Genomic DNA, 14,861 nt, shown 5'->3' on the forward strand with positions numbered 1-14,861 from the left:
GCAGGAGACTTAAGATATTGTAAAGAAAAGCCAGAGCTGGAGATATATTTGCAAACCACATTTTCAACTAACACACACACATACAAGCACGCGCTACAGTAATCCAGGATCTTTGTCAAAAGACCACTGCCACCAAGTTGATTCCAATTCATAGAGACTGTGAACGGAGTTTCTGAGACTGTAAATCTTTATGGGAGCCACATCTTTCTCCTATGGAGTGGCTGGTAAATTTGAACTGATAACTTGTAGTTATCAATCCAATGCTAACACACAGCTGCACTAAAGCTCAAAATTTCAACAATTTAAAAAAAGCATCTCAATTAAAGACATTCCATCAAAGATGATACACCAATGGTTTTTAAGGGTATAAAAAGATGTTCATCTTTATTAGCTGTAAGAAAAATTCAAATTAAGACCAGAGTGGCTGAAATAAACAGGTACCACACCAAATACAGGTACGAAGACAGGTAATTCTTCACATATCCAGTGCTGTTGACAACATAAAAAACATGGCACAGCTACTCGCAGTTTAAAAAATAAACACCTTAGCATGCAAGTACCATATGACCCTGCCACTTCAATCCTGAGAATTTAGTCTAGAGAATCAAAAGGTGTGTTTACACAAGAAAACCTGCAGATAAATGTCTACAGCACCTTTATTTGTAACAACTTCAAAGTGGAAGCCACCTAGATGTCTTTCAACAAGCGGATACCTACACAACTACAGTATGCATCCACACCGTGGAGTATATTCAGCAAAAAAAAAAACAAACTGCCTACATGTCACAGAATTATACTGAATGACAACCAAACCTCAAGCCCAGCCCACTGCTGCTGGATTGATGTAACGCACAGTCTAACAGACAGAACTGTCTCTGAAGTTTCCAGTGCTGTGAATCTTTACAGGCACACTGCCACATCTCCTGTGCACTGGCCGGTGAAAAGTGAATAGGAGATTAGCGTGTGAGAGGGATTAAGGAGTGGGTGCGTGAGGGAATCGGTACTGTAAGTTACATACTTGGCTCCTAGGCATACGGTCAGCAATTCAAATTCACCAGAAACTTTGTAGAAGAAAGATGAGGCTTTCTGTTCCCATAGAGATTTACAGTTTGGGAAACCCACAGGAGATCTTTTTCCTACAGGGTCACTAGGTTTTGGGTGTGTGTGGAGGAGTGGAACATGGTGGGTCTGAACTTCCAACTTGTAAGCAGCTTAACCACTTTGCCACCAGGGCACTAATGTTAGATCTCTATTATGTGTTCCCTTGCCTGACTTGAACTGCTTAAGTAGAGAGCACATTGCTCTTCGCTTTTTAAAGCAACGTCTTTCCTGTTTTAGTAGTGTAACTCATCTTTCCACACAAAATCACACAAAATGCGATTAGCTCTAGGGTGTAGGTGGCATAGCAGAAAATTAATACCTCAGTATCCAGGCATCCTTCTCCCTACATTTTGAAAACCACTGCCAGAGCATCACACATGGTCTGTCATACAGAAGCACTCTTAATATATTTTTTAAATGAAAATATCAAAAGTAAACTTTTAACAATTAGGTGATACATTTATGTAATCAATTTTAAAATTCAAACTCTAGCTAGAAAAAGATGAATATAAGAAATTGTATACTAAAAAAACAAAGGCCTTTACTGCCATGAGTAGTGAGAACAAGCTCAGAATCCAGGAAATCTTTCCCAAACATTTTGTATTATCGAAGTACACACAGCAAAAGCAAATGTGTACTTAGGAAGTGATCTCAAAACAATGAAGACAGAAAATTTCCCTTGGTTCTGACTCACAGTAAACCTACGGGCAGAGTAGAACTACCAAACCATATGGATTTCCAGGGCTGTAAATCTCAATGGAAGCAGACTGCCCCATTTCCCCCCAGGTATGGGTGGTTAGCTAGAACCAAATACCTTTCAGTTATCAGCTGAGAGCTTTAACTACTACTGATGTCGCAAAGGAAAAGGTCAAAAAGGTCAAGTTAGAAATCCAACTTCCCTGCTTTCAGACTTGAGACTTTAAGCAAGCAACTTTACCTCAGTTTTCTTTACTTTCTTTTTTGAAAAATTAAATTTTTGAGACTGTATTAGCACATAATTTACATATCATATAATTCAATAGTTCGGTCATTCGATCATATCATGGAGAATTGTACTATCACCTCCCACATCAACCTTAGAGCTTTCCTCCTCCCCCATGGTTAAATCGCCTTTAAGATGACTTATGCAATCACACTCCATTCTAGTGCTCCCTCCCCGTCTTCATTAGTTACTCTAGAAATCACCTTTCCCTCCCCTTTCCCTTCTCAACCAGGTTTCTCTAAATCCCCTCGAATCCGCATTATTGTGGATCCACTCCTCCTGTGCTTCACACCTGAGAGACCCAACAGAAAACACTAAAAATCAAAGTCATATAAAAATGGTAAGGGTAGAAACAGAGTAATCAGACAAAAATATTAATAATGCGTAAGAAGGAAAAGATAAAATCAACAAGCATAATAAAAAAAGCCAGGGAAGAGATGTCTGTCATGGAACCAGTACTTGCACCCAGAACACATTCAGATTGCTTCTAAAAGGTGGTCAATTGAGCAGTGTCCAGTTCAGTCCAGCGCTATCAAGGTTACAAGGCTGTCAAGACTCTCCCCTGCGGCTGGAAGGGATCTGCCAGTGGCTCAGTTTGCTTTTCTTTAAAATGGCAGTTAACTGTAACATCAAAAGTGAACCACAGAAATTAAGTTTATGTGTTAAATAGCACAGTTCTTTGCTTAAGATGTTCATTTTCAGGGGAAAATCTTAAGTCTTAATACATTGGTGGTTCCGTCCACACTGGCTAATAATATTCTTAATAGTCTACCAATGTTTTCCTTTTGGGGAAGAGCACTGAGGGGTAGGGCTTGATGGGGATGAGTGGCTATAAACAGAGATCCCATGTTTATTACAATTTCTTAAAAACTATGAACAGACCTAGGAAACCAGGGAATAATCTAAACTTCCAGTCCTACCAATGCACAAGTCTAATATTTAAGCCAACCCCCAAACAGACTCACAAGAGTTATTTAAATGATTACCTCAAAACTTAGAAAATTTAGAAAAATTATTTTCCCACAACTAAAAAGAACTGGATGACCAAAAGTATACCACTGGGGGGGGGGGGGGTGAAAGTAGGAAAATCAAACACAGTAATAGACATCTCCAAGATTATTGTAGATAAAATAAGAAGAAATGGGTTTAAATTCTAACACTGAAAATCTGAAAACTAATTTACGTCTGATTACTTAGTGAAGCTTTCAAATTTCTACTGAATTAAAAACCTTTAAAATGTTCTTAATAAGTGAGGCCTATTATGCTGTGATAAACTGGAATAGGAAACATTGTATTCATTAAGTCTGGAGTTCAGACGTCCTCTATATTAAGCTTATCAACTAGGGCAACACAGTTCATTTCTAAGAGCATCTCTAACTGGGGGATCAAGAGAACTTTGGACTTGTTACAATAATTCAGGAAGGAGTGAAAAATAACATATATACTCGAGTATAAGGAGACCTGAATATCAGCCAAGGTATCTAATAATTTTCCCACAAAAATTGCATTAAAATGTGGAAAACCGGGCTTATACACGAGTACATACGGTACTAACTGATGGCCACATACCACAGCATCTTATTCTTCTACCTCCATCAGGACATTTTATAAATGCTCCTAACTCAATGCCCTAAGCAAGTCTTATCAGAACACTTCCTCTAATCCATTTAATAAGATCTAAATTCAGAAAAAATAAAAAATATATAAATTCAGGGCTCAATTTGGAGATTAGAAGATACAGAACTTGCAATTCACTGACAAGCAGCTTAGTTTCCATTACTGTCTACTACTGTCTTCTCATACCTTGTTTCATTATACTCAAGTACAGGCCTTTTCAAAAGCCTAGGCTCAGCATTGTATATTTCATCCTAACTCCAAATCTAAAGTTTTTGAGACCATCAGATAATATGCTCATATTCTGAAAGATTAAAATCATGAAAAAAGTACATAGAAGATTTAGGCTATTGTGTTAAAAAATAAAGCTTTATATTTCACAATTTTATTATACAAAATGAGTACACTATTACAGATTTAAAAATTATAACCTCTAACACGTACCCTTTTGTCTTATTTTAAATTTCAACTAATTTTATTCCTAGAAGTGACTCACAAGAAGATTCAGACGTAATACAATCTGGTCAACTGAGGGAGGATAATTTAGATTTTATGTGGCAATCCTATGTAATAAAATATTGTTTTCTGATCCAGCAGAATTTATTTGAGCATCTCCAAGATTATCTAGAATATAGCTGTAGGCAGATACGTAGCAGGATCATAAATGAGTGAAACAGAAGCTTCTCGGCCATTTCAAGCATTGAACAATAGCTTTCACTTTGTATAGCTCTAGAACTAAGCACACACACACAATAACACTGGATGGATTCAAACTACCAAACTTTTGGCTACCAATGGAGTGCAAAGCAATATATTTATAAAGAACACTAACTTATATAAAAGAGAGTAATAGAATAAAAAGTTGAGTATGCTAGACTATCATTAAGAAACATACTGTATATTCTGGGTTCTAGTTCTAGTACTACATAGCTATGTACTCTTTGGCTATTTATCCCTCTGGATCCAACTCATGTATAATAGAAATGGGAATGTTTATTTTACTTTCTAGTCTAGAAACACCCATTTAGTGCATATAAGCAAAGTCTTTTACTCAAGAAAACATAAAATATCTACATATTAATGTTCATTTTTAAAGGAAATAATAAAAGTACTAGGCACTGAAAACTCAAATACAATAATTTAAGTGTCATATTAGCAAATAAACTATTTTTTAAAAGAGGATTTTGAAATTTAAGGAGAGGCATATTGCAGAAATAGCTAAACATGTTAATAAAAGCACGAACACAATAGAAAACAACATGGCTAATTATCCTCAGTTGTTTGCCTGCAAAATACTGGTAATGTTTTTTTCTTTAATGATTTAGTGTTGACAACTAATAACACCCTGCAAGACCATTAGGAATATGACATAACATAAAATCTGTAATTAATTGACTCTAAGACATTTTACTCAAAAGTGCCAAAATCAATTTATCTTGTATAAAAATTCTATCGTATATGATCACATGCAGAAGCAGACTCATAAACTGACAGCACACAATTATAAAATGGCTAAAGATTGCAGCACAGCATTTTTGCTTCTTTGTGAAATTCATTTGGCAAAAAATAAATCATAAAATATCATGGAACCGTATTAAAAAAATTTTTTTAACGAAGTATAAAACTGAAGAGAAGAAGCCCTGAGTTGAGGAGATGAGCCCGACAGGGTGCGACGTGTGCGACGTAGCAACAATGAAAAATACAACTTTCCTCTAGTTCCTAAAGGCTTCCGCCCTCCCCTCCCCCCAACTATCAGGATCCCAATTCTCCCTTGCAAGTCTGGCTAGACCAGAGGATGGACACTGGTACAGATGGGAACCAGAAACATAGGGAATCCAGGGAGAATGATCCCTTGAGGACCAGTGGTGCGAGTGGTGATACTGGAAGGGGAGAAGGGAGAAGGGAGAGTGGGTTGGAAACAAGGATCTACATGTGATCTCCTCCCTGGACAACAGAAAAATGGGTGAAGGGAGATGTCGGACAGGGCAAGATATGACAAAATAATAATTTACAAATTATCAAGGGTTCATTAGGGAGGGGAAAAATGAGGACCTGATTGATGCCAGGGGCTTACTGAAATGGAGAGAAAATGCTTTCAGAATGATGAGGGAAATGAGTGTACAAATGTACTTTACACAATAGATGTATGTATGGATTGTGATAAGAGTTGTATGAGCCCCTAATAAAATACTTTTTAAAAAAAACTAGAAAAAAATCTATTAAAAAAAAGCCCTAAGTTTAACACTCCCAAAGAACAAGCTCCCCCGACATGAGAATTCTATATTCAGAGAAGGGTAGTCTTAGTGTTCAAAGAAAAGAATGCCTTCCTAAGACCACCATGTAATTTTGTTAATTCCCTAAGTTTATTGCTAAAGATCAAACAAGATTTAATTATTTTAAGAGTAAACCTTACTTCTAGAAATTAGGAAGCACAAAATATCAATTAAGATCTGCAAATAGGCCATCAAATTGTTTTTTTAAGAAATTGTCTTACTGTAATGAAGTCATTCCCTTTAACCATTCTTCCTTGGTAAAAAATCCCATGCTTTCAGCCTCCAATTTCCACGCTAAAACTAACATAATAATCTGGAAAGAACAGAACATAAACGATAGGGGAAAGTCAGCAGAGATCATCATGTCTACATTTACTACGGAGAGCACTTTATACAACTATTTCCACCCTTCAACCATTGAAAGAATATAGCCGCTGGAATTATCAACTATAAGGAAATTGGGATGGGCCAATTTCTACAGTAAAAAAGTTCTAATAGCTTATGAAGGTGGAATTGCTCTCATCTATTACAAATGATATTTATATCAAGAAATACAACTGTTCAATTTAAACTAATTAAAAAACCCTAAAACGCAAATTTGTATTAAACATGAAAAACTTCATACAGAAGTGCCTTATTTAGAAATGTAAAAGTATGCTATATCCCAACCATATTCCATTCTACTCAGAAGGAAAACATACATTTTCAGGTTCAACACCAATGTCTTCACAAAATTTTTCCATCCCTTCTGGCCCTACAACTTCATCAGGACCTTGGAAAGACAAAAATAATTTGCTATTTTAGTATCAACATAAAACATTAGCCATTATATTAAAGGCATCTAGAATAAACCATATTATAATTGAAATAATTGAATTTGAACTTAAGAGATTAAAAAAAGCACTTGTTATGGATTTAAAAATTTTTCATTCTCAACAGATTCACATTGCAACATGAAATTAGATTATTAAAAGTACAAAGAAGTAAAATAAAACTCCACTAAAACCAGTCACTTGTTTATCCAATAACATAGGCCTATCTAAAAAAAGCTTAAGTGAGTCTACTTTAAATAAAATCCTTAGCAAGGTAAAAACAGATACTTAAGTTTGGAAATTCTTATTGTACCAGAAAGTGTCAATACCACAGCAACCAGGAAGAAAATATTTACTTGTTTACTTACTAAAATCGGACATTCATCACCCTTTTGGAAAACTCTCAAATATAATTCTGGAAAAAGATATACAAATAAACAGAAACAACAACTTAAAGAAATTACTACATTCTATTTCCAAAAGAAGATATTTTCCTTGTCAGCTTGGTTCTAAAATAGCCAACAAGGTATTAATTTCCACTCTATGGTAGAAACAAAAGTTTAATCCCCCAATTGGTTTACCAAATTAACAAACCGTATTTAGCCTACTTCCCATGTTAGCATCGCTAAAGTTAACCCAATAAATTAATCCTCATTTTTAAATCAAATTCTACAAATATTGAATTATATCAGTGTCATCTCATTTCTAGTGTAAGACTAAGCCAATTTTTACAGTAAAAATGACAAAAATTTGTTTAATACGCTGACCTTTGAAAAATACAGTACTGAAATATTAGAAAGTAATCAGGTAGGAGAAGCCTGCTTTCCTATATTAAGGGCTAAAAATGCTCTTATCTTTATAGATCATAGACTAATGTATAGGCTCCCCAGATAGCATTTTACAATCCTACCATCAGGTTGAATCCAAGGCTCTAGGATTTTTCTAAATAAAAATATGTAGCCATCCAGTTTGCAATGAAAATTGCGACCTGAGATGTGATCTGGGATGCTAAGAGGAAGTTAACAAACACATGGTTTTAAAACCACAGTATGTTTTCTTTTACTGTTTTGGTTGTCATGTGAAAAATATCCTTAGGTGTAAATATGCATGTACCTTTTGTTACTTATCCTTTCTATTACAGAATATGTGATTTGCATAAAGATAAAAGGAAAAAGCTTATTGGAAAGGAAAGCTGCTGTTAAGGTATGATAGGAATATATTTTACATCTTTCTCTTGAATGCAGTAAACACACAGCCTTGTTCTGAAAGCTGCAATTCCTGTTTAGAAGAGACAGCTGAAGAACTAGGTCAGTTGCTATCATAAAATGCAGCCCCCACCTAGAAGCTGAGGAAAATCTATTTTAATTAATGATGAAAAACTTGATTAGAATCATGCTAAATTGTTACATAAAGACACACAAGCTATTTAAGGTCTTAATAAGGTCTGTAAATGTTAACTGACTTTCCCAAAGTAATACCAATGCCAACTGATCTCAGACTAGCACAATGTCATACACTTTACTTAACTTGTTAACACTCTACTTTTTGAACCGTGCCATTCCAATAAAATTACTTTCTGGTTAAAAACTGGAACCAAATTTTACAAACTCTTTTAGGGCACTAGATTTCGACACACCAAATATTGGAATGAATTAAACATATCTTTAGGATGAGAGCAGGTTAAGATAATACCCTAAGCGTTACATCGAAAAAGCTATGAAAATTACTTCACTACTCATTCTACCAGCCAGGTACTAAGTAAGATTGTGTACATCTACCCTTTACTGATTCTTCATAAAACCTTTAAAGTGTCCTTTCACTTGCTGTCTTTGTAAATTCATAAGCCTAATAAACTGAAAAATCTCTGCTGCTACTTTAAATATCACTCAAGACTGAGGGGTCTTATGAAGGAGCAAAGTTTTAAAAGACGTATCACATGACTCATTCACATTACAGTAACATGCTCAGTGTTTTTAAAAACTGAAATACTAACAACACACCATTCATTTCCTAATTTTAAAAAAGGGAACTACAACCATAAAGAAATGTCCTCGGCTAATGTGCAGGGTCTAAGCCCATGCAAGTTGTAGCAGATCTTTGGAGCGAGGTATGTGCTCAATCAATGACATGGCACCTTCCACATTAGCTGCCTTATACTAGTGCTGTAAGAATATATAACTAATCAAGTCAATGCTGCAGCTCAGGTGCCATTATTCTTTTATAATAATAGATAACACCGAGTCCGATTATATGCCGGGCACTGACCAAGTGCTTCACATGGCACAACTACTGTATCCATTTTAATGTGACAGCTCCATTTTAAAACGGAAGTTACCGCTTAGTTGGCAAACAGCTGGTTCCTCCCTGTCAATCAGGTTTCTGTCCAGTCACAACAAAATACTTACACAATTTACTCTAATTAAAAGTCCATCACTCTATTACTGTCTACTCCTGAGCTTCATTGTGTTTATGACCTTTATAGATCTCTGCAATCTATTATAATCTTGCTCATTTGTTGACTTTTCCCCCTTACAAGGCAAGTTGCCCTAAGGGCAGATCTGAATTGAGTTTTTCCACTACTACACCCCCAGGACACAGTAACAGACACTCAGATATTCAATAAGTATTTGTTGTATGAAACATCTAATGAATGTAAGTTACCAAAATGCACATGTTCTTTTTTCCCTTTTTAAAACTGAAAAATAAACTTTGCAAGGTAGTACTAGTAAAAAGCATGAGTTTTATAATCAGACATGGGTTTGATCCTGGCTCTGGTCACTCTGACCTTGAGCAAAGCACTTAATCCAAGTCTCATTTTCTCATCTACAATAGTGGGATACTGCCACCTAACGGAATAGACGTGAGGAAAATTCATATAACTAGCACAACTCCTGGAACACACTTTATTTATGCTACTCGGCAAAGTCCCCAGGAGAGCTGAAACAAGTAGTATGACAGGAAAAAAATGCTAAACATTTTAATGGTTCTCAGTAACCTTTATAAGACAACAAGATAAGTGGAAAGAAGTGGTCTTTTAATTCTGTATCATACACACCAGTAAAACTGGCAGTTTGAATAATGGGTCAACATTTTAAATGAAGGTCAAAAAGACAGTGAATTCCCTTCATTTAAATTGGGTTAGTGGTTATCTTGGGATGCCAATAATAGCATTTCTCTCATCTACAAAGAATTTTTGTTCTGTTACTAATAATGTTTAAATTATGCATTGAGATTACTCAGCTGATCCCAAAGGTGACGTCACTGCCCTCAGAATTAGTCTCTTTCCTTACAGTTAAAGTTGAACTTCAAGTTCAGAGTATATATTAGACCCTAGCTTAGATTTGCAGTGAATGTAAAACTATGGCCATAAATACTGTTCTACTTTAGACACTCTTGAGAGTGATAAAATAAACAAAAGTTAGGGAGGCATATAAGAGAAGAAAAAGGGTCAGGGCAGGGGAACTTTAAAATCATTAATTACAAAACACAAAAACCTTTCTAAAAGGAAAAATGTTCATATATGCTTATTTAAAAGTTAGTACCAAATGGGAAACCATTGCTCTCTGTCTTATAACGCTTAGTTAGATAACCTTCATCTCTGGTTCTGGTTCCCACTTCTAACTGCAGCGCCACTTTGGGCCTCAGCCTTTTCTCCTCAGTGAGGTAAGCTCTCCCAAGCAGGCTGATACTTCCAAGGCTGAGTTCGATATGAACTTGCATAATACAATTTCCTAATATATTATTACCAATTATTTTAATACCAGCCTGCTTACGTTGTTAGTACATCTCCAGTCAATCTGAATGGCTGAGTTTTGATCATTAAAAAGATGAATATATTGTGGAATGATTTGAGTTTTAAATCTTTTACTACATCTCCAAAAGTTTCAGAGAATGTTAGTTTCTAGTTCAGAAAAGTTTCAAAAGAATACTGAACAGAAAGGTAATGACTAATACATGTAGAAGTTGTTAAACTGCAGGATGTTTGTGTATATTTTTGCCCAAACTAAAAACTGGGTTGGGGGTGAAGGGGGGGTGGAAAGAACAGTGAGTACAAGGAAGAAAATGTTCTAAAACTGAATGTGGTAAAAGATATGACTGAACCACTGAATTGTCTGATTAAGTGGATGAAACTGTTAAAAATTAACTATAATGCAGAAAATGTTTTGTTCCCTACTTTGTTTTCTAAAAAGCCCTGGTGGTGCAGTGACTAAAGAGCCAACTGGCAACTGAACTGTGGGTGGTTGAGCCCTACCAGGTGCACTGCAGGAGGAAGATGTGGCAGTGCACTTGCTTTCTTAAGAATCTGCAGCCTTAGAAATCCTAGCAGGCATTTTTCTTCTGTTCATACAGGTTTGCTAAGTTGCTCTACTTTACTTCAGACAATGTTTGTAAACCAATCAGTGGATCTCCGCTTACAAAATTTATTAACAGTAATTGAATTTTGCCTCCAGTATTTTAAAAAGTCAAAAAGTATTGCTACAAAAAATCCTAGAAATTGTTAAAACAAAAATATCAAAAACCAGCAGTGACGCTACTGTTTCTGAACTTAACGTTCTATCTAGAGCTATACATTTCAGAAAGTTGTGTTATTTTTCTAACCCTTCCCCGAAGAATTCCAGGTGCTTCAATTTATACCATGTCAAAATGGCAGTTTTGACATCCTCAAATCGAAAAACAAAATTGACTTCCACCGAGTCAACTCTGACGCATGGAGACCTTATAGGGCAGGTAGAACTGCCCTGAGGGTCTCTGAGACGGTAGCTCTGTACAGAAGTAGAAGCCTCATCGCTCTCCCAGGAAGCAGCTGAGGGTTTCAAACTTCATTCTCAGTTAGCAGTTTAATGCACAACTTTCGGGCATAAGGGTTCCCCATCAAGGGACTCAATCGTGTTCTTTAAATGTTTTAGTTCTGGGAAAAACAAAACAACTCTGAAAGGACAAGGTCAGGCTGTGGGGTAGGTGGGACAAGGTTTTCCAAAGAAATTCTCACAGGATACGTCTTGGTGTTCTCAAAGAATGAGGTAGGATCACAGTCATGATGGGCAAAAATGTATCAATGCTGTAACCTCCTGGCCTTTCTCTTCACCAATGAAGTTTCCATTTTCTTAAAACTTCTTAATAAGCCCCTGTGATCATCCTGTGCCCTTTGAGAAAATCTATTAAGATTAGCCCCCTGGATATCAAAAATGAAATGCCATAACCTTCTAAACTGACCCCTCTGCTTTGAATTTAACTGGCCCAGCCGATCCCCTTGGAAGCCACTACCTTCATTGTGCCTTTTTATCGAATATACCCTAATGAGACTAAGACAACTGTGTATCAAGAACACCTGTCTGTCGTCACTCCCAAATTGTAGACACCTTTAAACATGCTTTGTTCACAATAAATCTGGATGTTTGAACTGGAACCCTAGTAGCAATACTTTCTGACTTGCCCATGTATGTAGGTAAATACATAATACATGTATTATACACACACACATCCATTTGAAAAGGCACTGGATTCTTGTCTACCTACAATTCAGCCTTAGTACAGAGCACTAACTCAAATCAGGCCTTCAATAAATAAACTGCCAAATGAATGAACACCTCCAACCCCAAATTTTCAAAGCATATAACTGATATCTTCATGCACTGATTTCATTACCTGCATACTCATAAAACCAAGCCAGGCACTTCTTGCTTGAAAAATGTTCTTCTCCACTTATTAGTCTAGCAGGAGGTTGTGATCTGCAATAGCTTAGAAAACACACAAATATCTAAGATTTTTATTAAGTCTCAATTCTTATTCCAAACGAACCACTTTAACTCAAATTGTTTCCCCCCCAATTGTTGGCATCAAATGGGGGTATATGGCATCTTTAAGTATCTGCGATTAAAAACAATGTTCTATAACAATATCTTGCTAACAAAACCCAAATGATACTTTTCTCATTATTAAATTTCATAAGATATCAACTAATATTATTTCCCCATATTTGTGAGGTTTCAGAGACAAATGGTCCTGATGCAGAACTGACAGAAAAATATAAGTGCTTTCCTGATACCGATTTGCACTGAAATTGTTCCGGTGTATAAATGATATGCGCAAAATATTGAAAAAATAAAGTATATTTTGATAATAAACAATATTCAAAATAGGGGGATATACAGATTTATGATCTTAATTATAATCCACAAATAGGTGCAAATAAATTGTCAAACAATTGAGCCAAAGCTATTAATTCACAATATGTTTATCTTTAGGCCTTACGTTCATAATTGAAGTTTGAAAATTCACAAATAACCTCTTGGATTTAATGGATTTCTGAGAATCATTTCTTAAGGAGCACATCAATTACAGAATTAGAGTGATACAGAAAATGCTAAAACTCTTGCAACCATGTAATATTAAATATGGGTGCCATATTACAATTTTTTAATTGATAAAAATATCACCTGAGCTGTAATAATACTGAGTCCTCAGTTAATTTTAATGTATTGACTTAAATGATGTCCAACTAACGGAAAGAATTAAGTGATTTACCATATCGCCATTGGTTGCAACCCGAATGGGCAAAATCGCATTATCATGAGTATTTGAAATGTATTTGTCTATGTAATTTTGGCGACGTTTGAGAAATATTTTAAGAAGCTAATTTGCATGGGCGTGATCCTGTCAAATCTCAGTGTACCAATACAGCAAAAAGCATCACCTTCCACATTAGCAGCTCAAGCTGCACTGTGTAATCAACCAATTTCAATAAGGAACATACTGAATAAACAAATCGTGTACATTGCATATTAAACAAATCTCTCTTTAAGGAGAGCTTTATCATTCTGTCCTCTTTATGATTCTAGCTTCCACTTACTAGTAAAATCTGGTGTTATCACAATTAAGTGTCAACCATTCGTGTTATCAAAGAACTGCATAATAGGGAAATTTAAAAAAATCAATGCTTTGCCATCACCCAAATTGCAGTGACTCTTTGCAGCATCCAGGATTGCTGCGTGAAACCTCAATGAGAGGCTACAATGGGATCGACGTGCGAAATATGTTTTGTCTCATCTCCAGGATACAAAATACAGTAACCCTCAAATTATTCATATTTTTACTGAACGCAAAAAGCACCCTGAGTGCTAGAAAACAAAGCGCACGCAGAGCCTTTCCAGTTCAATGGGAGAGGGGCTTGGCACAGGCCGAGGCGCTGATACTTCCAGAGAATGGGACTCCCAACCATTTAAAAGGCTTCCTGCTGGGATCGCCCAGGCTGGATGACCCCAGATATTCAATTTGCAGGCCAATTACAGCGCCGATAGTTTCTCCTCCACCATTCCCAAGGCAGTGGTCAAGATCCCCCACGCTGTGCTCCTTTCCTTGCACGTTATGTAAAGAAATGCCCGAAGTGGCCCTTCGGAGAAGGGTCCCCATTTCCAAGGCTGGGAATAAAGTGGGGAGGGGCTACAGAAGAACCGTTTGGAGAGTATGCAATTCACGTCCGCACCCCTTGGTCCCACCCTCCGGGGCTCGGCGGACGCTGTGCCGAGCGCACGAGGTCGAGGCGGCGGCTCGCGGTGCGGAGCATCACCTACCACGGCGGGGGCCCTAGGGGGGCCCCACTTCTTCACCGCCGCAGAGGTCCGGCCCGCCTCCCGCTTCTCCCCAGCAGAGGAGGAGGGAGGCAAGCTGGAGCGGTGGGGGGAGGTGGTACCTGGAGATTTTACACTTCTTCAGGCCTCCGTCTTCCGCTACTGCCGCGGCCACTCCGGGGGATTTTCTTTTCTTCTTCACCGGCATCTTCCGCCCTCCCCGGCGGGGTGGGCAGGGGAGCCGGGGAAGGGGGTCACGGTCCGCAGGGGGCCCCTCAGTGCTAGCACCCGGTGCCCAGCAGCAGCAGCAGCCGGCGGAGGAGCAGAATCCACAGCCGGCACCAGCGTGACCCAGTCCAGCCGCCACTCGCTGCCAGGTGTCCTCCTCCTCGGCCGGGGACAGTGGTGGCTCCGCGCCGGTAGACCCGTCCGGAGCCGGGAACGCGGACAGCGCGGCAGCTCCACCACTCCGACCCCGAAAGCTAGCAGCTTCACCTCACCCGGATGCGAA

The 14,861-nt window shown here is 37.6% G+C and overlaps 1 protein-coding gene across 1 annotated transcript in view; it reads right to left on the reverse strand.

Moving 5' to 3' along the window:
- DCUN1D5 (defective in cullin neddylation 1 domain containing 5) overlaps positions 1-14,861 on the reverse strand; it is a 36,222-nt gene extending 21,361 nt beyond the window's left edge. The window contains exons 1-4 of the mRNA XM_075546526.1: positions 14,473-14,861; positions 12,429-12,520; positions 6,672-6,742; positions 6,192-6,283 (exon numbers count right to left, since the gene is read on the reverse strand). Of these exons, the coding sequence (XP_075402641.1) occupies positions 6,192-6,283; positions 6,672-6,742; positions 12,429-12,520; positions 14,473-14,558 (341 nt within the window). The 5' untranslated portion in view covers positions 14,559-14,861. The remainder of the gene's footprint in view (positions 1-6,191; positions 6,284-6,671; positions 6,743-12,428; positions 12,521-14,472) is intronic.

The sequence above is a fragment of the Tenrec ecaudatus genome, chromosome 4 (assembly GCF_050624435.1).
Source record: "Tenrec ecaudatus isolate mTenEca1 chromosome 4, mTenEca1.hap1, whole genome shotgun sequence".
Lineage (NCBI taxonomy): Eukaryota > Metazoa > Chordata > Mammalia > Afrosoricida > Tenrecidae > Tenrec > Tenrec ecaudatus.